We start from the raw sequence: 24,086 nt of genomic DNA on the forward strand, positions 1-24,086 counted from the left end.
ATAAGACTGTTATATCCCTTCCTGTGAGAGCAATGCAGAATTGCCAGGCAAGTTAGTGGTGCTGCTTGAACAAGAGTTCCCAAACCTGGACTTTCCTTATTGCCTCTCATTGGTCTTCTTTTCACTTGCTCACCATGGACTTCACATTTCAACACCTTTACTCTTGTTCTTAGCAGTCTTTGTTTTTTGTGCAATTTTTTATTTCTTTGTTTGTGCAATTTTTTATTTCTTTGTTTAGTCATTGCTTCTGGTAGTAGCATTTTGGTTTTCTCTTTTGTTTGTTTTGCTTCCCCCAATGCTCAACTCTACAACAGGATGTGGCTCACTTTAGGAACTAAAACAGAGCAAGAGAAAGTCAGGTGATCAGAGTCTTTATTCAACTTAAATCTGCGAAAGACCTTTTTTTGCTTAACTTCTTTCTCTAGTTTGGGCCTTTGTGGGCATCTTTCTTTTCTCCACTGCTCCTATGACTTAATTTTTGTTCATTTATTTAAAAACTACATCTCTTTTTAATCAGAAGATAATGTAGAAAAATGGCTTGGATGAACCTATTTGTAGGCCAGCAATGGTTTTTCCAGTGGTCATGTACAGATGTGGGAGTTGGACTGTGAAAAAGGCTGAGCGCCGAAGAATTGATGCTTTTGAACTGTGGTGTTGGAGAAGACTCTTGAGAGTCCCTTGGACTGCAAGGAGATCCAACCAGTCCATTGTGAAGGAGATCAGCCCTGGGATTTCTTTGGAAGGAATGATGCTAAAGCTGAAACTCCAGTACTTTGGCCACCTCATGCGAAGAGTTGACTCATTGGAAAAGACTCTGATGCTGGGAGAGATTGGGGGCAGGAGGAGAAGGGTATGACAGAGGATGAGATGGCTGGATGGCATCACTGACTGGATGGACGTGAGTCTCAGTGAACTCCGGGAGTTGGTGATGGACAGGGAGGTGTGGTGTGCTGCGATTCATGGGGTCGCAGAGTCAGACACGACTGAGCGACTGAACTGAACTGAACTGAATAGAGACACAGACATAGAGAAGAGATTTGTGGAGACAGCAGGGGGAAGGAGCAGGTGGGCTCGTATGATTTTACATCCAACCAGTGCAGGAGTATTTTAGGTGACCAGCATGGACAGGGTCACAGAGCATAGAGAGGAAACGGATGTAAGGACAAATACCCCTGCAGTGGATCTTCTTCCATGTTCTCCTCCTTTCTACCCTGTAAAGCTCAACTGTAATCTCAGACTTTGAGGGAAATTATCAGGATACATGTAATACTCAGTGAGTTCTATTCACACAGAGGTCCTATGGACAAATACACCAAGACTTTCTTTCTGAACCTCTGCTTTAAACAAGGGCCATAACTTACACGTGTTCCCCAAACCAGGAGCACTAATCCATGCACCTCGGCAGACACAAACTATTAAGAAGTAAATCAATATTGAGAAAGTCAACAGATGCTCTAATGTGTTTGCTGCCTGGAAGAAAACTTTTTTTTTTTTTAATAAACTTCCATGACTCTAAATTCACAGTTTTAACCTAAAGTCCTCTCTTCCAAACTCAGATCAAAGTCCAGTCCTTCAGATCCTTCCTAGTTGAATACACACACGGTTCAATGTGAGTGAATTGAAATCAATGTGTTCCATCAGACGTTTTTGGCTAAGAGGTTGTGATATTTCTGTTACTTCTCAGATTGCAGAGTCACTTCAAAGTGTCAAAGAGTTAGGGAGGCTTTGGGAATCTCTAAAGGTAAAAGCTATCTTTTTAATCCAAAAGATAGAAAATTTGATCATAAACGGGTCCTCTGAATGGCAAGCTATTTCCCCACCTGTAAGTCAAATTATTCTCCATTTGTATTAAACCTAAACTTTCATCTCACAGAAATCTCAAGTATAAACTCTGGACCCTGAATTGAAAAAACAAACGTGTGCATTTTAAATCTCTTCAGTCTTTAAATCTGATGTTTACTTTATTACAGTATGAGTACAGTTCCTGCTACATAAATATATTAAAGGGTGCTAGAAGCAAAACTGTGTAAGTCCTTGACACCCTGGAAAGACAGGGCAATTGTATAAAGGGGCTTCCAGTGAAGATGTCAGATCAGGCCAAATTCATCCAAACACATGCTCTATGATCAGGATAGAATGCAGAGAGGCCTCAAATTCAAATTAATGGGACAGTCTAGACTCAACCATTTTCTATTCATGTGATTCCCAATGATGAACTTAGACACTGTGTCTCAGTCTTCACAGATATAAAGTAGGCCCGAGTCACACCTACGGTGCATAGGCTTATCATAAGAATTCAGTGGATTAATACTTCAGAAGTGGTTAGGCTGGTTCCTGACTCAGGAAACAGAATAAATATTATCTTCACTGAAACTTTCTCCTCAAGTGTTGGATTAGGCCTCAGAATGGATTAAGTAATCTCTATTCACAGCTCATTGTAAGGACAGATTCTCATTTACCTGACCTTGTTTTGCTGTTTGTACTTTTCCCTCATAACAACGTGTCAACTCAGCCAAGTCTGCCTTTCCTTAGATGTCCAAGATCAGTGGTCTGACTTGTTTTGTATTAATGAATTCCTTTGAGAATGAGATAAAGAGTCACAAGTCCCCTTCATTCTGATATGCTTGTACTTCCAAAAGGTGAATGTAACAAGGTATACTGAAAGTGAGAGTTGCTGAGTCGTGTCTGACTCTTAGTGACCCTATGGACTATACAGTTCATGGAATTCTCCAGGCCAGAATAGTGGGGTGGGTAGCCTGTCCATTCTCCAGGGCATCTTCCCAAACCAGAGATCGAACCCAGGTCTCCTGCAATGCAGGCGGATTCTACACAGCTGACCCATAAGGCAAACCCAAGAAAACTGGAGTGGCAAGCCTAGCCCTTCTCCATCAGATCTTCCCAACCAAGGAATTGAACCAGGGTCTCCTGCATTGCAGGCAGATTCTTTACCAACTGAGCTATCAGGGATAGGAGTTCACAAACTCTAAAGTCAGATATGGAAGCCTGTTAAGAATCCTTACTCTATACTATACCTCAGCCTTAACACTGTGCCCACGATGGTCTATATCCAATCCTTTAAGGGCTTCTGGGCTCAGAAGCACAACTGTTTACCTGGCTTGACGTCGTCTGTGGGTGTTGGCTTTGGAAGAGCAGAGGTAGAGGCCCCCGTTGTCAGATGAGTATCCGTGACTACTATGGTAGTGCTGTTCCCTTCTGGAATGGTGGTGTTCATTGTTGGAGGAGTGGTGTAGGTTGTCCTTGGAATATTGGTAGTACTGGTGCTTGTGCTTTCAGAAGTGATATAGGGGCTCACTGTTGTCATAGGTGGAGCTAGAAATCAACATGAAAGCAAGGGTTCATCATACTGCAGGAAAGAAGAGCCTGTGAATCAATACAACCAAGGAAACTGTCCTCAGGCAGAAATGAACACTTATCTCCCATGAACCCGGACTTCACATCATTGGTCAACTAGAATCTCTGACTGAGGAGTGAGTGAAGACATGGTCACAACAAGAAAACAGCTGCATTGAAAGGACAAAATTTGGGGAGGTATGGACATAAAAACAATGATACCTGGGATTTGTGCTGAACAATTTGTAAAAACTAGTCATGTATATTATGCTTATGTATCTAAATAAACATCTGTGAGTAAGGGGAAGATGTCTAGATCCTGAAGCTGCATTTGTCTTTTCAGTGGTAGGACCTAAATAGTAGCTCCTAAGAAACAGACTATTTACCAAAGAAATGCCATTCATTCAGTCAGCGTTATGAGTACCCTTCCAAAAGACCTGCATCCTAAATGCAGATTAACTCACACCAAGAGCATATGCTAGATAACACATGCATTATGCACTTGGTTAGAAAGTGGACTAGATGTTTTAAGGTTCCTTTCTACATGAGAGATAATAACCACAGGGAATAACTTTGGCGCTTTCCAGAATCAGAAATCCTGTGGGATTCCAAACCACTTATTGAAGTCCCCAGAGATACCCAGAGGAAGAACTGAAATTAGAAGTGAGTCAAAACACAGTGCCTGGCACAAGAGCCAAAGTTATAGGGTAGACTCAAGAATGGGGACTTTTTTCCTCAAGGGACATCTATTTTGCCCACAAGCGGTATTCTCAGTTTTCAACTCTACAAAATGTAAATTAGAACATCAAGTCTCTTTAATACGAGACAACTGCTGTGAACACTCATTTGAGGAATTCAAGCAGCTTAATTTGGAAACTAGCCAATTTTGCCCTCAAGAACAAAAATTTTTTTCAACAAGTATTTATGTACAAGGTATTAGTAAATATTTTAGTATTTGGGAGTCCTGTGATCTCAGTGATAACTGCTCTGATCTGTCAGTGTGAAAATATCCATTAATAGTATATACGTGAATAGCTGAGTCTGTGTTTCAATAAAACTTTATCAATCTTTTGGTGAGCCTGTTTTACAATCTGATCTGGTCCTAGAGCTACAATTCGCCTCAGTTCAGTTCAGTCGCTCAGTCGTGTCCGACACTTTGTGACCCCATGAATCGAAGCATGCCAGGCCTCCCTGTCCATCACCAATTCCCGGAGTTCACCCAGACTCACATCCATCGAGTCAGTGATGCCATCCAGCCATCTCATCCTCTGTCGTGCCTACCCAAGTCTAAAAGTGTAGTCAGAGGTTTTGATGAAAAGCACACCCAAATCCCCTCCATTCTTTTTGAAATCAAATCTAGACAAAAAGAGGAAGCAAGCAAAAAAAAATCTGACCAAAAGACTATAACAAGGAAGAAGTCTACTTGGCTTTTTTAACGAACTGTCTTCCTTGGTGGTAAATATTTCCTGAGGAAGAAGCTAGGAAGCTAAGGGTAGAAGAAGATGCTGAGGAAGAACCTTAACAGAAGGTTGAAAAGTAAGTTCATCCTGTCAAAAGTGCAAGAAAACTTAAGCAAAAAATTGGATTGGAGGCAGAAAGTCACTTTGGCTCAGTTATGGACTGGTTTCCCTCTGGACAGGGCAGTGAATTTGTAAATATTCATGTATTAAAGATTTCTGAGCACTACAAAATTTCCCTAATTTCCTTCTATGTCATTTAAAAATATATTCAGCTAGACCAGTCATATAATATCACAACTCCAAAATGATCTCTTCACAAGCTGTCTCTTTTCCACGTCTCTATGGTCAGCCTCTTTGGCTTCCATTAATTGACTCCGAGAGGCAGTTTCCCTAGAGTCAGTGTCTTCTGCATCCGAATTGACCTTATTTTACTTGCCTTCATCAAGGACACAGAGTACAAAGTTGGAAGATTGCAATATCAAATTCATTGAAAGCAAAAAAGAGACACAACTTATGACGTCCTGGGTACAGTGTTCTATTTTCAATAGAAGACTTTTGTGGGAGAACATTCATTAGGAAAGAGTACCAGAAACCAGGAAATCCTGAAGAACCTTGTCCTTTCATCAAGAGGTAAGAAAAAGTAGGATGTCTACATCAAGATAGAAAAATGTAAACTTCCCTGATTTTTTTATTTCACAGTATTCTTAAAAAGTACCAGTGAACATTTATTGATATGCAAGTGTTTTCATATTGCAATAAGCCCGTTTTAATTTTTAAAGAAGTAATTTAGTGATATGGTGTGAAATGTGCTTCAAAAAATCCAAGACAAGGCAGAAGGAAGAGGTGAAACTATATAGTATAAAGGCCCATACAGTGTATTTGCAACAAGACTGAACTGGCCCCTGTTAAAGCCAAAGTATACAAATACTTGACCAGACATTATATTGCCTATTTTATACATGTGAAATTCTCTGTAAGTCCTAAAATGTTAGGAAAGGATATTTAAAATTTCTATTAAGAAGTAATCTCAGAGAAAAGGACAGTTCTTCAAGTGGAATAAATTCAGCTCCATAAAAATGTTTACTATATCTCAGTGTGGAACAGTGAATGCTTTTTCATGAACCAGCTAGCACTACTGAAGGACTGCTTTAGGAGATAGCAGTCTTTTCTGGCTGGGAAGTTCCTCTAGCTTAAGGTCTTGAATCAAGTTTAGTGTTAACACCTCATTCTACACAAATACAGTTATTTGTGTAGATAAAGTTATTTTATCCCAAGAGTGATTAGAAAACAAGATTATAGGAACCTCTTCTTTCCTTATTAATGAATGAAGAAGTTATATCAAACAAAAAACCATGGAAGCTCACAGCAAGTGATCAAAGTAAGTAGAAATACAAGCTCACGTGTCTTAATACACAACTCTAGGATGTTTTTTATGTCATTGAACTACCCTTTCTTCTCAAAACGGCAGTAATGCAAGCCACTGTCAAGAGGAACTGCACTCTCTGTGCTCAAAGAAACATTAATTTCACAAATATTTCCTTTTAGCTCATAATGTTTGGAACAAGAAAAATTTGGGGCATAATGAGGGACAAGAAAGGAAGATTCATGTGTAATTTGCATAGGAAAATTTCCACTGCTAACAAAAATAACAAAACAAAAATCAGGAATTACTCTTTGACACTTTCTTAGAGAAAAATTCAAGGATGGCCATGATGTATTACCCTGCCATATAGATATTTTATTATTATTAATAAAGCTGCCCTAAATGATGTGGAGAGCTTAACAATAGACAGAATTATTTCACTTTTTATACTGAGAAGTGCCCTAAAGCCTACAACCATGCATGTTAAGAAGGACACCCAGTTAAACTTGGGTTCATACCAGTGCTATTTCATGTTTGTGGAGCAGGGCCTTGGAGCTGGCACTAATACACTCCCTTCACAAGAACCCCAATCTGGATTTCCTGACCTTATTCAAGTTCCTAATTATCCATCTACACATCTTTCCAGAGAGATGCACATATTAACCAGCACAGAAAATAAACTGAGAATATCCAAGTTCTTGAGGTTACATTAAGGCAAAGTACTGTCCAAAGTCTGAGTCTTGGTAAAGAGTCACAAACCAATGTTCCTGGCACCCTGGTTCCTTCTGCAGTTGTGCTCCGGTCACTCCTTTCATAGGACTGGTATCCGGTGTTATTAACTCATCTTTCATTTCTCACCAAAAAACTTCACTGGGATTTCTCAGGGCTATGTTTCCTTTTTCCTTCCTTGAAATCTCTCCTTTATTTTCTATCAGACATCTCATCTGATCTGCAAAGTTGACCATTTGTCTCTTAATAAGATTCTTATATCCCTTCCTCTGAGAGCACCGCAGAATTTCCAGGAAAGTTAGTGGTGCTGCCTGAACAAGAGTTCCCAAATCTGGATGCCGAGGTCCAGCCCCGGCTGATCCAGGGTATTCAAAGGAGAGACGGCGTTGGCGATTTATTTAAATATTAATTCGAGATATAAAGAGTAATAGCATGAGGATAGCTCAGTAGGAAAATTCAGTGGAGAAAAGAGGCTGAGTAGCTTGGTTTACGCGGAAAATCAATATAACCTGTGACACCAGGTTAGCTCTGACCACGGAGGTCGCAGGTGCCCTCTCGAATAGCGGAAGGTGCCCCACCTTAGACACCTTCTCAAGTGGGTCTTAGAAGCCCAGGCAAATAAATAGTCGCAGAGGACCTCCATGCTCCAGATGGAGACTCAGCCAGAATGTGAAAAGAAAGAATGACATGGGGAGACCAAGCTTTGGTGAGCAAGGCCCATAGCTTTATTTTCAACAGGGGCTTTTATACCCTAAGTTACACATAGAGGATAATAGGGGATGTGAAATCATGCAAAGTCAGCAGTCTTTGATCCTTATCAAAAACCAGGGTTTCTTTCCTGCAAATTTATCGTATACAAATGGTTTAGGTGATTTACATCATCTTCTAGCCAGAAGGCCTATTAACATTTTATGACTCTTGACAAAGATTTGTCAACCGTAAGACTTATTTTCTCTAAGAGTAATTATTTTAAGGTTTGGCGCCATCCTCTGAAGGTGTTAGATAAAGTTGCATTCCTATAGGGCAGAGGTGCAGTGGGTTTACAACAAAGGAAAGAATTTATTACCTTAAGGGTCTAAAGTTGCTAACACCAAGGCACTACTTATTTTTTCTACATACCAAGTATATTAATTAATACACATTCAAGGATACAATACAGGGGATGTGGAAACTTGGCAGCAAGCATTGGCTCATCAACGAAATCTTTTACTAGTTTTATTCTGACAGTTTCTAACTCTCTGAGAGGCTCTAAGCTATTTGAATATCTTAAGCTTCTGGTGCCTCTCAAGGCTGGGAGACTGTAAACAATCGTATGCATAGCTGTAGGAGTCTGGGTAAACTTGTCAGGCGAGTTAGAGAGCTATCTGAGGGGTTTGTATTTAAACACTCCCAATGCCTAGGAACTTTATTAATTGGAGCTGTAAGTTAACTTTTTGTCAGAGAGAGTGAGATGGTGGTGGGGGACAGCCCCCAGTAAAGTCAGAGGTGAGAGCACAAAGCAGTTAAGTAGGCAGACTCTGGTTTTTGGGGGGTAGATGCTCAAGACTATCCAGGGGCACTCCTGAGGCTCGATCCCGCCTTTTCGTATGCCAAGCCTCCTTCCTCATGACCTTTGCCATGAGTGGACTGCCTCTTGCCGGCTCCCAGCACCTGGACTTTCCTTATGGCTTCTAATTGGTCTTCTATTCACTAGTTCACCGTGGACTTCATATTTCAAAATCACCTTTAACTCTTGTTCTTAGGAGTCTTTGTTTTTTGTGGAATTTTTCATTGCTTTGTTTAGTCACTGCTTCTGGTAGTAGCATTTTGGTTTTCTCTTTTGTTTGTTTTGCTTCCCCCAATGCTCAAATCTACAACAGGATGTGGCTCACTTTAGGAACTAAAACAGGGCAAGAAGAAAGTCAGGTGATCAGAGTATTCAACTTAAATCTGCGAAAGACCTTTTTTGCTTAACTTCTTTCTCTAGTTTGGGTCTTTGTGGGCATCTTTCTTTTCTCCACTGCTCCTATGACTTAATTTTTGTTTATTTATTTAAAAAAATACATTTCTTTTTAATCAGAAGATTATGTAGAAAAATGGCTCTGATGAACCTATTTGTAGGCCAGCAATAGAGACACAGACATAGAGAAGAGATTTGTGGACACAGTGGGGGGAAGGAGCAGGTGGGCTCGTGTGATTTTACATCCAATCAGTGCAGGAGTATTTTAGGTGACCAGCATGGACAGGGTCACAGAGCATAGAGAGGAAACGGATGTAAGGACAAATACCCCTGCAGTGGATCTTCTTCCATGTTCTCCTCCTTTCTACCCTGTAAAGCTCAACTGTAATCTCAGACTTTGAGGGAAATTATCAGGATACATGTAATACTCAGTGAGTTCTATTCACACAGAGGTCCTATGGACAAATACACCAAGACTTTCTTTCTGAACCTCTGCTTTAAACAAGGGCCATAACTTACACGTGTTCCCCAAACCAGGAGCACTAATCCATGCACCTCGGCAGACACAAACTATTAAGAAGTAAATCAATATTGAGAAAGTCAACAGATGCTCTAATGTGTTTGCTGCCTGGAAGAAAACTTTTTTTTTTTTTAATAAACTTCCATGACTCTAAATTCACAGTTTTAACCTAAAGTCCTCTCTTCCAAACTCAGATCAAAGTCCAGTCCTTCAGATCCTTCCTAGTTGAATACACACACGGTTCAATGTGAGTGAATTGAAATCAATGTGTTCCATCAGACGTTTTTGGCTAAGAGGTTGTGATATTTCTGTTACTTCTCAGATTGCAGAGTCACTTCAAAGTGTCAAAGAGTTAGGGAGGCTTTGGGAATCTCTAAAGGTAAAAGCTATCTTTTTAATCCAAAAGATAGAAAATTTGATCATAAACGGGTCCTCTGAATGGCAAGCTATTTCCCCACCTGTAAGTCAAATTATTCTCCATTTGTATTAAACCTAAACTTTCATCTCACAGAAATCTCAAGTATAAACTCTGGACCCTGAATTGAAAAAACAAACGTGTGCATTTTAAATCTCTTCAGTCCTTAAATCTGATGTTTACTTTATTACAGTATGAGTACAGTTCCTGCTACATAAATATATTAAAGGGTGCTAGAAGCATAACTGTGTAAGTCCTTGACACCTTGGAAAGACAGGGCAATTGTATAAAGGGGCTTCCAGTGAAGATGTCAGATCAGGCCAAACTCATCCAAATACATGCTCTATGATCAGGATAGAATGCAGAGAGGCCTCAAATTCAAATTAATGGGACAATCTAGACTCAACCTTTTTCTATTCATGTGATTCCCAATGATGAACTTAGACACTGTGTCTCAGTCTTCACAAATATAAAGTAGGCCTGAGTCACACCTACAGTGCATAGGGTTATCATAAGAATTCAGTGGATTAATACTTCAGAAGTGGTTAGGCTGGTTCCTGACTCAGGAAACAGAATAAATATTATCTTCACTGAAACTTTCTCCTCAAGTGTTGAATTGGGCCTCAGAATGGATTAAGTAATCTCTATTCACAGCTCATTGTAAGGACAGATTCTCATTTACCTGACCTTGTTTTGGCATTTCTACTTTTCCTTCATAACAACATGTCAACTCAGCCAAGTCTGCCTTTCCTTACATGTCCAAGATCAGTGGTCTGACTTGTTTTGTATTAATGAATTCCTTTGAGAATGAGATAGTCACAAGTCCCCTTCATTCTGATATGCTTGTACTTCCAAAAGATGAACGTAACAACGTATAGTGAAAGTGAGAGTTGCTGAGTCGTGTCTGACTCTTAGTGACCCTATGGACTATACAGTTCATGGAATTCTCCAGGCCGGAATACTGGGGTGGGTAGCCTTTCCCTTCTCCAGGGCATCTTCCCAAGCCAGAGATCGAACCCAGGTCTCCTGCAATGCAGGCGGATTCTTCACAGCTGACCCATAAGGGAAGCCCAAGAAAACTGGAGTGGCAAGCCTAGCCCTTCTCCATCAGATCTTCCCAACCAAGGAATCGAACCAGGGTCTCCTGCATTGCAGGCAGATTCTTTACCAACTGAGCTATCAGGGATAGGAGTTCACAAACTCTAAAGTCAGATATGGAAGCCTGTTAAGAATCCTTACTCTATACTATACCTCAGCCTAAACACTGTGCCCACGATGGTCTATATCCAATCCTTTAAGGGCTTCTGGGCTCAGAAGCACAACTGTTTACCTGGCTTGACGTCGTCTGTGGGTGTTGGCTTTGGAAGAGCAGAGGTAGAGGCCCCCGTTGTCATATGAGTATCCATGACTACTGTGGTAGTGCTGTTCCCTTCTGGAATGGTGGTGTTCATTGTTGGAGGAGTGGTGTAGGTTGTCCTTGGAATATTGGTAGTACTGGTGCTTGTGCTTTCAGAAGTGATATAGGGGCTCACTGTTGTCATAGGTGGAGCTAGAAATCAACATGAAAGCAAGGGTTCATCATACTGCAGGAAAGAAGAGCCTGTGAATCAATACAACCAAGGAAACTGTCCTCAGGCAGAAATGAACACTTATCTCCCATGAACCCGGACTTCACATCATTGGTCAACTAGAATCTCTGACTGAGGAGTGAGTGAAGACATGGTCACAACAAGAAAACAGCTGCATTTAAAGGACAAAATTTGGGGAGGTATGGACATACAATTTATAAAAACTAGTCATGTATATTATGCTTATGTATCTAAATAAACATCTGTGAGTAAGGGGAAGGTGTCTAGATCCTGAAGCTGCATTTGTCTTTTCAGTGGTGTATGACTAGGACCTAGATAGTAGCTGCTAAGAAACAGACTGAGCGCTGAAGAATTGATGCTTTTGAACTGTGGTGCTGGAGAAGACTCTTGAGAATCCCTTGGACTGCAAGGATATCCAACCAGTCCATTCTGAAGGAGATCAATCCTGGGTGTTCTTTGGAAGGAATGATGCTAACACTGAAAGTCCAGTACTTTGGCCACCTCATGTGAAGAGCTGACTCATTGGAAAAGACTCTGATGCTGGAAGGGATTGGAGGCAGGAGGGAAAGGGGACGACAGAGGATGAGATGGCTGGATGGCATCACCAACTCGATGGACATGAGTCTGAGTGAACTCCTGGAGTTGGTGATGGACAGGGAGGCCTGGCGTGCTGCGATTCATGGAGTCGCAAAGAGTCGGACACGACTGAGTGACTGAACTGAACTGAACTGAAAGCCAAATCATACAAATACTTGACCAGACGTTATATTACCTATTTTATACGTGTGAAATTCTCAATAACTCCTAAAATGTTAGGAAAGGACATTTAAAAAATCTTCTAAGAAATAATCTCAGAGGAAAGGGAAGTTTTTTAATTGGAATAAATTCAGCTCCATAAAAATGTTCACTATATCTCAGTGTGGAACAGTGAATGCTTTTTCATTAATCAATTAGCACTCCTAAAGCATGCCTTAGAAGTCATATTTTGCTGACTGGGAAGTTCCTCTAGCCTATGGTCTTAAATCAAGGTTAATGTTAACACTTCATTCTACACAAATACAAGTTATCCTATGAAGAGTTATTAGAAAACAAGATTATAGGAGCCTCTTCTTTCCCTAATCAAGGAAAAAGAGGTTAATATCAAATAGAAACCTCTTTATCTAGGGAAACTCACAGCAAGTGATCAAAGTAAGTAGGAAGACAAGCTCACCTGGCTTTATAGTCAACTTTATGATGCTTTGTTTATCATTGAAAAGCCATTTCTGAATACGGCAACAATACAAGCCACTGTCAGAAGGGACTGCATTCTCTATGGTCAAAGAAACATCCCTTTTACCAATATCTCCCTTGAGCTTATAACGTTCATTCTTCTGTTTAGTGATTTTGTATCCATCAGTACTGATAATGGTATTTCTGCAGTCTATCCAAGAACATTTCCCTTGGCCCCAGCACATGGATGTGACTTTTCCTTCATAGAAGCAGGGTAGCGTGACTGACTGGCCTACCACTCCAATCACTTCTCGGTAAGATGTTACACCATCTGTAAATAAAGAGAAACCAAAGCATGAGGTCTCAATATTTTAACTTTACTTTCATTTTTTTCTTTATATAGCTTATTTGGTTTGAAATCATCTGACTAACATCTTGAGTTTTTAAAACTTAGTATGAGCATTTTTTTACATTCACATATTCTTTAGCAGCATTATCATTTACTAGATATATTTCTAGATGAAACATCATATAAATGTTTTCCTGTATTCAGAATTACTTCCTAATAGGATAGATTTCTGAGAGAAAGTTTCATTATAAAGGGCAGAAATATGTTAAATCTCTTGGTAATAAGACCAAATTTCTCACCAAAAGGTTTGAAATAAATGGTATTACAGTAATACATGAATATGTGTGTATTTCTTTCTATTTTTGACATGTATCTGCTTATTAAATAGGTAATACATACATGTAGCTTTTCTTCTCCCCTGATTGTCACTGTTTCAGTTGAAATCTCTTTTAAAAACTCTTTTGCATTTTTAGTTTTGATTTTAAGTCTTTACTTCAAGTTTTTAAATAGCTCTTTCAAATTAAATCACCTCATAACCCTGCTCTTAATTAAATTAAAAAAAAGAAGCAGAGTTAAAGTTTTACTTAAAGCATCATTGGTTAGAAGGCCAAAGCCTTGTAAGCTGTTTAGAAATCAGTTCTTAGGAAAATGAGTTTATAATACATTCAGGAGAAACTGAGGCTTTATCATGGGCTTAAGGATCAACCAGATAAATTCAAGCTAGGATCCCTTCTTGAGCAATGTACAATGGAGCACAGTTCACTTACCTAGGTGAAACCAAAAAATTGGAGAATATTCAGTCAAATACTAAATGTTGCCTCTTAAAAAACAAACAAACAAAAACACCTCTCTCCTGAGTCAGCGACTTAAAAATCCCTACATTGTCAAATGCAGTCTGAGTGGTCTGTAAAAGAATCTGAGACTCAGTGACTAATCATGGGGCTGGGCTGTAAGTCTGGGAAATGCTCTGGGAATAAAACACTCATTGATACATAAAATAAGAGTCTAGTTTTTTCATTGGAATTCTGGTAATATTTAGTTTTGCTTAGTATCATTTTTGGATTACAAAGGTAATACAGTATCACTATAAAAATTTGTTCTAGAAGTATAATTTTAAAACATACTTTCTTCAGATTCCCAATTCTAGAGATTGTTTTAAAATTTAGGATATGTGTATTCCTAAATTTCCCCCTGTCTCATAGAATATTTTTAATTAAAATATTTTATTTATTAAAAAAAAATTTTGGCCACACGACATGGTCTGTGGGACCTTAGTTACCCATTCAGGGATGGAACCCTGAATTGGAAACACAAAGTCTTAACAACTGGAAAAGCAGGGAAATTAAAATATTTTCTTTTTAACAGAAATAGTTGCCCACAGTTGAAGGAATCAAAAAGCACAGAATGGTACAGTAAAGGACTCTTTCCTTCCCCACTCACCCCCATTTCTTCTTCTCATCCCCTTCTACACGCTGATAACAGCTGTTACTGTTTCCTACCTACACATGAGCAGTTCATGCATATACAACCATCTACCTACCCACCCCTCCATTTATTTTGTTGTTGTTGTTTAAATACAAGCAATGCATAAACCACACTGTACAGCATCATGCCTTGTAACCCACTCACAGATTTTGTAATTCTTAGCATTTAAGCACTTTCTTTGGCTTTAGCCTTCAGCCTGGTTCTTTGCTCATTTGTTGACCCCATTACCTTCTGACAAAGCCCTAGCACACCTACTCTGCCTCATCACTCACACAGCCCCTACACTCCCCATCCTCAGGCTTCCAAAGCACAGCCCACCTGTTTACTTACCTGCCAGAAGGAGTAGGAAGCCCAGGATGGCTACCCAAGGATGCATGGCGCTGTTGTCCTGAAGGAAAGAGAAAGCAAAGTGGTTAGTGTGTCTTCCAACCATATCGTATCAGAATCAAAACAGTTAGGTGATGTTTTGAGGGCTCCAAGAAAGGATTGCTGCTGCTGCTGCTAAGTCACTTCAGCTGTGTCCGACTCTGTGTGACCACATAGACGGCAGCCCACCAGGCTCCCCCATCCCTGGGATTCTCCAGGCAAGAACACTGGAGTGGGTTGCCATTTCCTTCTCCAATGCATGAAAGTGAAAATTGAAAGTGAAGTCGCTCAGTCGTGTCCGACCCTCAGCAACCCCATGGACTGCAGCCTACCACGATCCTCGGTCCATGGGATCTTCCAGGCAGGAGTACTGGCGTGGGGTGCCATTGCCTTCTCTGCCAAGAAAGGATTAGCCAGAGGCAAAGTGATAAAGAAGAGATTTATTAGAATAGAATGCTTGTGAGACATCAGATCCAGCAGGTGAGTGTTGTGCTACCCCAAGTACTCAGTGAGTTACATTTTTATCATCAAAGGAGGATAGAGGAGGGGAGAAAACCACCTTCTTTGTCTTTCTTTGAGTCTTCCATCACTAACTCCTCCTACAAGTTGGGTAGGGGAGTTTTTGGCCCTATATGGTGCATCTGGGACTGTCATGGAACTATGGAGAAATTATTTCAGGTCTCAGAACAGTGAGGGTCATTCACTTTGAAATGTACCCTTCCATAAATTATTTGTGTGTGTGTGTGTGTGTGCAGAGAGCATGTCCTAGGGGTCATTACCTTGTTCATGTCACTGGGCAGGTTTTAGACCCTATTTTCCACTATTGTTTTACAGTTTGAGGGCATGTCTCATGCTTCTGTTAAATGGTTTTATGGCTAAGCAAGTTAGCTTGGATTTGTTGTTTGGCAAGAAGATCTGGCTTTGATGCTAAGTGACTTGCTCTGCTTTATGAGACAAGCAAGCCCGCATTGTTTCAGGATTTTTCCATTTTGTTCTTGGATGATCATCAACTTACAGGGATCTCTCTTACTTTTTTCTTTACATATAATTACCTCATGGGATTAACTATTAAATCACTATCATGTCCCTTTACTTTGTCCCTATAATTTCCTACTCCAAGTGTTTACCATTTTATGCTTAAAAGTGGGTAAGAAGTAACAGTGAGTCTTTAACTGCTTCTGTCTGAGATGGGATGTAGGCCTGCCTGAGGAAGGAGTGAAATGTCTGGCTGGCTGTCTCTTTTCTGCGGTAAGAATTATAAACCAATTAGTATCATCCTTTTAGCTCTCTTAGACGTTAAGCTTTGGAGGATGGATTTACAAAAGACAAAAATGAAAAGAAATTAGCATTAAAAGAGATTATAACCATGATTTGGCGATCCAAAACATTTTTCCAAAAAAATTTCTAAATCTGGAAAAGGGTCATTTAAGTCCTTAATCTGTTTGTTTTTGATTAGGCCCATTATCTTAATATTTTATACTTCAGGGTTTATTAAGTCTTCTATCTCTGTTAATCTGTTCTTTATTTTCTATGAATATCAATTGGTGATAGAGTTGCTTCCTTGTCCCTCAGGAAACAGAGTGGCCCCTAATTTAGTTAAGTCCCTTCCACTACAGAGATAGGACTTGCCTGGTGGCTCAGACATTAAGGAATCCGCCTGTAATGCAGACCTGAGTTTGATCCCTGGGTTGGAAAGATCCCCTGGAGAAGGAAATGGCATCCCACTCCAGTATTCTTGCCTGGGAAACCCCATGGACAGAGGAATCCGGCAAGGGTCATGGGGTTGCAAGAGTAAAACACAACTTAGCAATTAAACCAGCATACCACCTTCCATTAAAGAGAGGACAATCAGGCGCAAACAGAAAGGAATATAAAAACAACTGGCCATTGATGTTGTACAAAAGGGGTTTCAGGAAAACTTCCATTACATATTTCTTATGTTTGTTAAGATTTCTAACCTTCTGGGTTAAGAAGGAGGTTGGCACCAATATCTCTAAGAAATTCTACTAAGTGGCCTTCCGCATCAATGACCACCTGAAGTTTGGCATTGGTTATGTAGATGGCCTCTCTAGGCAAAGTCACCTTTGGCTTCAGGCCACCTCAGTCTTCTGATTATGAAACTGTCAATAGCCAAGGGCCCCCTGTCACTCACTGGCATCTGGGGCATTCCCTCTTTCAATGTCCTGGATGTTTTCTAAAAGCTCATTGATCACAATCTTCCTTCGAGTGTCCCTTCTGTTCACACCTGGCACACTGATTTTGGATACCCATGGGTCTTGCACAGTCAAATGACCCAGGAAGTCTGGCCTCCCTTTCATGGTCCATGAGTGGACAGGACCACCGCCATCATTTGGGCCTTTTGTGTATTTCTCTGGATGCATTCAGCCTTTTCAGCCATATCCCTATTATTGAAAACCAAATAAGAACTGGAGCAAATCACTCAAAAGGTCTGAGGACCTCCTCCTTCCAGCAGTTGCTTTTTGAATTTTGCGTCTGAAGTCTGGGGCAGACTGGGTTATGAAATGTATAGCCAAAAGGATCTGTCCCTCAGGAGAGGAGGGATCCACATTTGGGTGCTATTTAAAAGCTTCCACTAATCTCTCTTGAAAGACTGCAGGATTTCCCTCTGGTTCCTGTTGGACTTCTTTCACTTTTTTCATAATTGATGGGTTTCACTATAAGCTTTTTCATACCCACTAATAAATAATTACTCCTATGGTCCTACTTATTTCTATCATTACAATTCATCTGGAGACTCCAATGCGGATCTGCCTCAGGGAAAGCATTGTTTTCCACCTGATGCACTGCATGGCCTTCTTGGGCTTGGGCTGCTACTCGGTCAGCATGGGCTCTGGCTGCCAGTACTGAGTGCTGTTCTTTCTTAGGAGGGTAGCGGTGGGATAAAATCTGTAAATACCCCCAGGTGAGATTCCCCCCAGGTAAGCTTCTTTGTGAAAATTTCAGAGTCCTCAGAAAAACCTCTCAATTTAACCTCTGCCAGACTTAGATCAGACATCAAAGAAAACACATTTGTTTCTTGATTTTTATGAGAAAGTCCTCTCAGAGGAAGAACCATAGGAGCAGTTGGTTGGTAACATACTCTGGTATGCTGTCAGCCAGCTAGGCTGGGATTGGGTCCCTTGGGTAACTTGGGGTACCTAGGAGCTCCTGATAGTGGAGGTTGTTCCTCAGCCTTGGGTGTGTTTTCCCCTGGGATAATAGCCTCTGCTAGAGCAAGGGCTCCCCCTGTAAGATAGCTCCTGTTGCAGCAGTGGGGTGCACTCGAGCAGTAGTTAGCTATCCAAGTTTCCTTCCCATGTCAAAATCCCCTGTGTAATTTAATCAAGATTTGTACTTACAACTTTAGATGTTGTTCCTTCCAAAGTGGTCTCCCAAGCAGGTGTTACTGCCTGAGAAATTGCTGCAAAGGAATAGTAGAGAAGGTGTTCCAGTGGTGTTGACAGTGAGTAGACACTGGTCTTGCTGAAAATTGAAAATAAAGGATCAGCAATTATAAGGGTTGGAGGGAGGGGAAGACTGGGAAATCCTCTGCTGGGCACTTCAAGTACTTAGGAGGAAGTACCTTAAGTCTTGAGCTTCCCTGGTGGGTCAGCTGGTAAAGCATCTGCCTGCAATGTGGGAGACCTGGTTTCGATCCCTGGGTTGGGAAGATCCTCTGGAAGGCATGGCAACCCACACCAGTATTCTTGCCTGGAGAATCCCCATGGACAGAGGAGCCTGTTGGGCTATGGTCCCCACGATCGCACAGATTTGGACACGACTGAAGCAACTTAGCAGGCAGGCAGGACCGTAAGTCTTGGAAGATGATTCCCATCAGTTTCCTTGTATATCATATACTTAAGAAAACTGATAAGAGGCCTTTCATCTAGGTTGGCCATAGTCCTCTAAATGATAGTATGTATAATCCCCCGGGAATAGATTATGGGCATCTAGTCACAATCCAAAGACCAGCTTCAGAAACAAGCTTAGAATCAGTGACCAGCTTCAGAAACAAGCTTAGAGTACCTTCTTAGTAACTCATTTAAGCTTTATAATAATATAACATAGTAACAAAGAACTATTTGAAAAGTAAGTTTTAGACAGTAGATACATACCTCAAGTAGCAAAACTAAAATTTTATACCTATTAAAACAATCTTTTTCTCTAAAATTACTCTCATTTTTATCAAATATAGCCAAATTAAGATTAATCTGTTTACAAAATAAGACTGCCAGATCGATCACATAGGCCTGTATAATTTTTCCAATAAGGTAGGTACCTTGGTTACTAAAAATACAAAAGTATACCTCAAGTGAAAAACACATTTTTAATCATTCTCTTTTCACTGTGAGGATACCAGTCTTGTAGCCAAAAAAGGCTTTAACCCATTAAATGAAGAATGGGGTTTGCCAGGGAGCCAGGAAAAGCCAAGTGGTCATCTTGGATTTCCCATATTCCTGACTGTTTAATTTACAGCTTTTTAAAAATCTATCTTAGTTTTTCCCATTTAGGAGCAGACAATAGTCATGCTTCAAGGACATCAGACTGGCAAAAGTCTGACAATAAGGGGTTAATTTTCTTGCTGACAAATTTTACAACAAATATAAAGTTAACTTACTAACTTTTAGAAAACCCAGGTACGATAAAGTATTATGCTTAAGGTTGATGATGCTAAAAATATGTCTGCATTAATTAAAAAATGTAAGTTTACAGACTTGAGTTTTAACAGGGATACACACAAAATGTAGAAGAAAACTCTCAGAATTAGGAAGATGAGTATAGACTGCCAAATCCTGTCAGAAGCAGCCCAAAAGGTAAAATTTCTTCCTCTTTACATATCACACTCCTTGTCACATGTGCCAACCATAAGATCCCTTTTACATCTCCAAATATCCATACTACCTTTCTGTGGAAACCCACGTTGATTGCCACCGTTCCCCTGGTTCCCTGTCTTTACACATCCAGTAATCATTTCTATGGTCTGTACTTAGGTACCCAGAGTCCCAAATCATTCAGGGATGATCGGCCTGCTTAATACTGGCAGCAAGGGTAGAGTGTCCTTCCCAGAACTTTTGGACTCCGGAATGGCACCCCACTCCAGTATTCTTGCCTGGAAAATCCCATGGACGGAGGAGCCTGGTAGGCTACAGTCCATGGGGTCGCGAAGAGTCAGACACGACTGAGCGACTTCCCTTTCACTTTTCACTTTCATGCATCGGAGAAGGAAATGGCAACCCACTCCAGTGTTCTTGCTTGGAGAATCCCAGGGATGGGAGCCTGGTGGGCTGCCGTCTATGGGGTCACACAGAGTTGGATACGACTGACGTGACTTAGCAGCAGCAGCAGTCCCTTGGCCCTACTAGGACCCATCATCGACCTCCTTATCTACTGTCAGATGTGGTTGCCAGTTGAAACCACTAGGTGGCGATCTGGGAACTCTGAGGAGCTCCAGTTCCCTAAATAGCACAGAAAGAATTCAGCCAAAGGCGGAAAAGGGATAAATCAGAAGTGATTTATAAGAATAGGACGCTTGTGAGACTCATAAGCTGACAGATGAGTGTTGTGCTGCACCAAGTACTTAATGGGTGACATTTTTATAATCAAAGGAGGGAAGAAGACCACCTTCTTTATTCTTTGAGTCTTCCATCACAAACTCCTCCTACGTGAAAGAGAGAGAGTTTTTACCCTATATGGTGCGTCCAGGACCGGCATGGCAGTATGGAAAACTTATTTCAGGTCTCAGTACAATCAAGAGAGTTCACTTTGAAATGCCACCTTTCTAATTCTGGCAAATGTCTTAATTTCTGCAAACCTCAGTTTCTTCTCCTTTATTATGAATGTAATAATAGAATCTTCCTCAAACATTTGGATGAGGCCTCACAACAAGATAATGCCCTCAAAAGCATCAAGCCCAGGCCTTTCCTATAAAAAGCACTCGGTGATTGTTTTTTATTATCAGTGACTCCCACAATTACATAGATAGCCCAGAACTCTCCCCTATGAGGTAATAACTATGAAAGCTTTGGTATAGTGGCAAGTCCCTATTCAACACTTACACTGTATCATCATAGTAATGATTATTTGATCAGAGGGAAGTACCAATCATCAGACACTAATCCCCACTTAGGCATCCAAAAGTCCACTCAGCCCCACATTTCCAACTGCCTGCTAAACATCATCCAGGAGCACTTCAAACTCAAGATCATCCAAATGATTTTCACTTCATCTCCCAGGGTTCTTTTACCAGTGAACCCATCACATCAGCTAATCTCCCAAGTACAGAGACTCAGTCATTCTTCCTTCTTACTCCAGCCACCAGGCCCTCACAATTCTAAGTCCTAAATGGCTCTGACTCTGTCCCTTCTCTGCTGTTACCACTGCTGTCACTCTAGCCGAGACACTCCTCTCCTGTCTGAATTATAGCAGGAACCTCCTGGGGAGCCTCTCTGCATAGAGGCTTGTGGAAAGTGAAAGTGTTAGTCACTTAGTCTTATCCAACTCCTTGGGACTCCATGGGCTGAAGCCCAGCAGGCTCCTCTGTCCATAGAATTCTGCCAGCAAGAATACTGGAGTGGGTAGCCATTCCCTTCTCCAGGAGATCTTCCCGACCCAGGGTTCCAACCCGGGTCTTCCGCATTGCAGGCAGATTGTTTACCATCCTCTCCCCTCCAACATACCTTCCATAGACTTTACAGGAGCAATTTTTCCTAAAACAGAGCTGAAAATACCATTTCCTAATCCACACACATGAATGGTTCCTTAAGACCCTGGAATGAAATCTAAATTCTTCTGCCTATCAATGAAGTCCTTTAAGAACCGAGGCCACTCCTAGCTCCCCAGTCACCCTTAGATTAAACCAGGCTCTTAATCAATCACCAAAGATTTTACACTCTTATCCGTCCCTTTATTTCTGTTCAGGCTGTTCTCCCTATTTGTTCTCTCTGCTCAATGAAATGTTCTCATCCATGAAAAATCAGTTCAAGGATCTCTGAGAGAAACATCCTGGCCCTCCTTTCCCACTTAGAATCCTTCTCTCCCTTTTTTGGGTCCCCAGGGCACTTTTTCATAACTCTACCCCAAAGTAAATCCCACAGGATGGTTGTTTGCTGTAGACAAGCCTGTCTCTTCAACCCCTTTAAGGAGAGATGTCAAGACTTCCTCATTTTGGTGTGTCTGGGCCCTGCACAGAGAAGCAACCAGTTAAGCCATGTTTAATGAATCATAGATTTGAAAGGCCTTTACCAAGTATCATGCAACCTATTTCTATGTATCCAAATGAAATGCCAAGATAAAGATATAAAAATCTCATCTCCAACCACTTTTCCCTCTGAGAATCCTTCAATTTGCTGGAAAAACCAGCTTGCTCTGGACCGTGAAGCTTGGGCTGGTTTTATAAAACAGAGAGACATAGTAAGAGAACAAATGCTCCTAAAAGTCCCCCATTTCCACTCCCCCACCATCCAACCCTGGGACCAAGAAAAAACTACTGTAACAATCACCAAGAAAGGAAAATTTGATGATTACCAGAGCAGGTTTCACTTTTTTCCAGTTTTCCTCGGTGGACAGCCAAGTCCTCACGCGTATTTGAATGTGTGGGATTTGAAATGATTTACCGCCTGGACTTCTTGCTGTTGGTGAGCATAATAAGCCAACTTGGGTCTGAGAAAAACTGAAGGCTGATATTTGAGGAGCAAATAGGAAAATCTGCCCTCAGGGAGCTCTATTGAGAGAGAGAGGCTGCTAGTCCTGGGACAAAGGTTAACTATGTGGAATAAGAGAACTGGCCTCTGATCAGCAATCTCCCCAACTGTAAGCCCTCTCTGAACTCAGTGGCCTTTTCTGAGCCTCAATTTAGCATCAGTTTCCCACTGACAACACCACTCCCAGGAGTCCATAGACTCAAATTTAAAGCCTCTGAAACATGAGTATGAGTCTCAGCTCTCCCTCTGCTTTGCTGTGTGATCTTGGGAAAGTCACTCCACATCTCTGAGCTCCATTTAGGCAGCCACAGAGTGGAGGTGAGGATTTGCCAGCCTAGGTAGGGTTTCTTCAGATGATGTCTGCAGACCAAACACCTTCAAAGCAGAGGAAGACACTGGAGCAGGAGATCTATACTTGGAGATATCTTATAAAATAAATAATACACATCAGGAAGCCCTTGCATGACACATTTGACCACAGCTCTTTTTCAAGCAAAACTTGATTTCTGAGCCTAAATTATAGAATGGTATCTGCCTGTGTGCTAACTTGCTTCGGTCCTGTCCAAATCTGAGACCCTATGGACTTCTCTGTCCATGGGATTCTCCATGCAAGAATACTGGAGTGGGGTTGGCATTTCCTACTCCAGGGGATATTCCTGACCCAGGGATTGAACCCGCGTCTCTTAATGTCTCCTGCAGGCAGGTTCTTACCACTAGAACTACCTGGGAAGCCCAAATTATAGAGTATAGGCCCTCTACATTGAGTGATGTGAATATTACAAAAAAATCTGAGGGCTATCAGAGGATTAAAGATGTCCGCTCAGAGAAACAAAACCTGTAACTGAGAGTTCTGTAGAGCCATGCAAAAAGGAGTCAGTTAAAACCTTTCAGAACCTCAAGTTTATTCTAATAGTGAGTCAAGAATGACTAACATGATGTTTTTTAAAAAGGTTTTTTCACTTCCCTAAGTGAAAGTAAGTTTGCCACTCATCACTGATTTTCCCCCTGATGTGATCAGCAGTAAAAACAAACAAACAAACAAACAAAAAGCCATAAAACCAAAAAAATGTCTCTGTACTTGGAAGGAAGCTCTAGTCAAAGCTGTGGTTTTTCCAGTAGTCATGTATGGATATGAGAGTTGGACTATAAAGAAAGCTGAGCACCGAAGAATTGATGCTTTTGAACTATGGTGTTGGAAGACACTCTTGAGAGTCCCTTGAACATCAAGGAGATCCAACAAGTCCATCCTAAAGGAAATCAGTGCTGAATATTCATTGGAAGGACTGAGGCTGAAGCTGAAACTCCAATAGTTTGGTACATGATGTGAAGAGCTGACTCATTGGAAAAGACCCTGATGCTGGGAAAGATTGAAAGCGGGAGGAGAAGGGAATGACAGAGGATGAGATGGTTGGATGGCATCACCAACTCAATGGGCATGAGTTTGAGTAAGCTCCCAGGGGGTAGGCCTGGTGTGCTGCAGTCCATGGGGTTGCAAAGAGTCGGACACGACTGAGCGGCTGAACTGAACCTGGAAGGAACCAACTCAGCTGGGAGCTGGTAGATGTGGCCTCTTGCTCCCCAGCCAGCATGGCCTGAGAATTAAGGTATGTG

General features: G+C 41.1%; 1 protein-coding gene across 5 annotated transcripts in view; it reads right to left on the reverse strand.

Moving 5' to 3' along the window:
- Positions 1-18,264, reverse strand: part of LOC133251546 (hepatitis A virus cellular receptor 1-like) — a 31,828-nt gene extending 13,564 nt beyond the window's left edge. For 3 of the 5 annotated variants that reach the window (XM_061424155.1, XM_061424154.1, XM_061424153.1), the window contains exons 1-4: positions 14,740-15,101; positions 12,577-12,906; positions 11,108-11,326; positions 3,112-3,330 (exon numbers count right to left, since the gene is read on the reverse strand). In XM_061424155.1, coding sequence (XP_061280139.1) covers positions 3,112-3,330; positions 11,108-11,326; positions 12,577-12,906; positions 14,740-14,842 — 871 coding nt within the window. In that variant the 5' untranslated portion in view covers positions 14,843-15,101. The other 2 variants (XM_061424158.1, XM_061424157.1) reach the window with 2 other exon arrangements.
- Positions 18,265-24,086: the final 5,822 nt, after the last annotated feature.

This window comes from Bos javanicus, chromosome 7 (genome assembly GCF_032452875.1).
Source record: "Bos javanicus breed banteng chromosome 7, ARS-OSU_banteng_1.0, whole genome shotgun sequence".
In the NCBI taxonomy this organism is placed as follows: domain Eukaryota; kingdom Metazoa; phylum Chordata; class Mammalia; order Artiodactyla; family Bovidae; genus Bos; species Bos javanicus.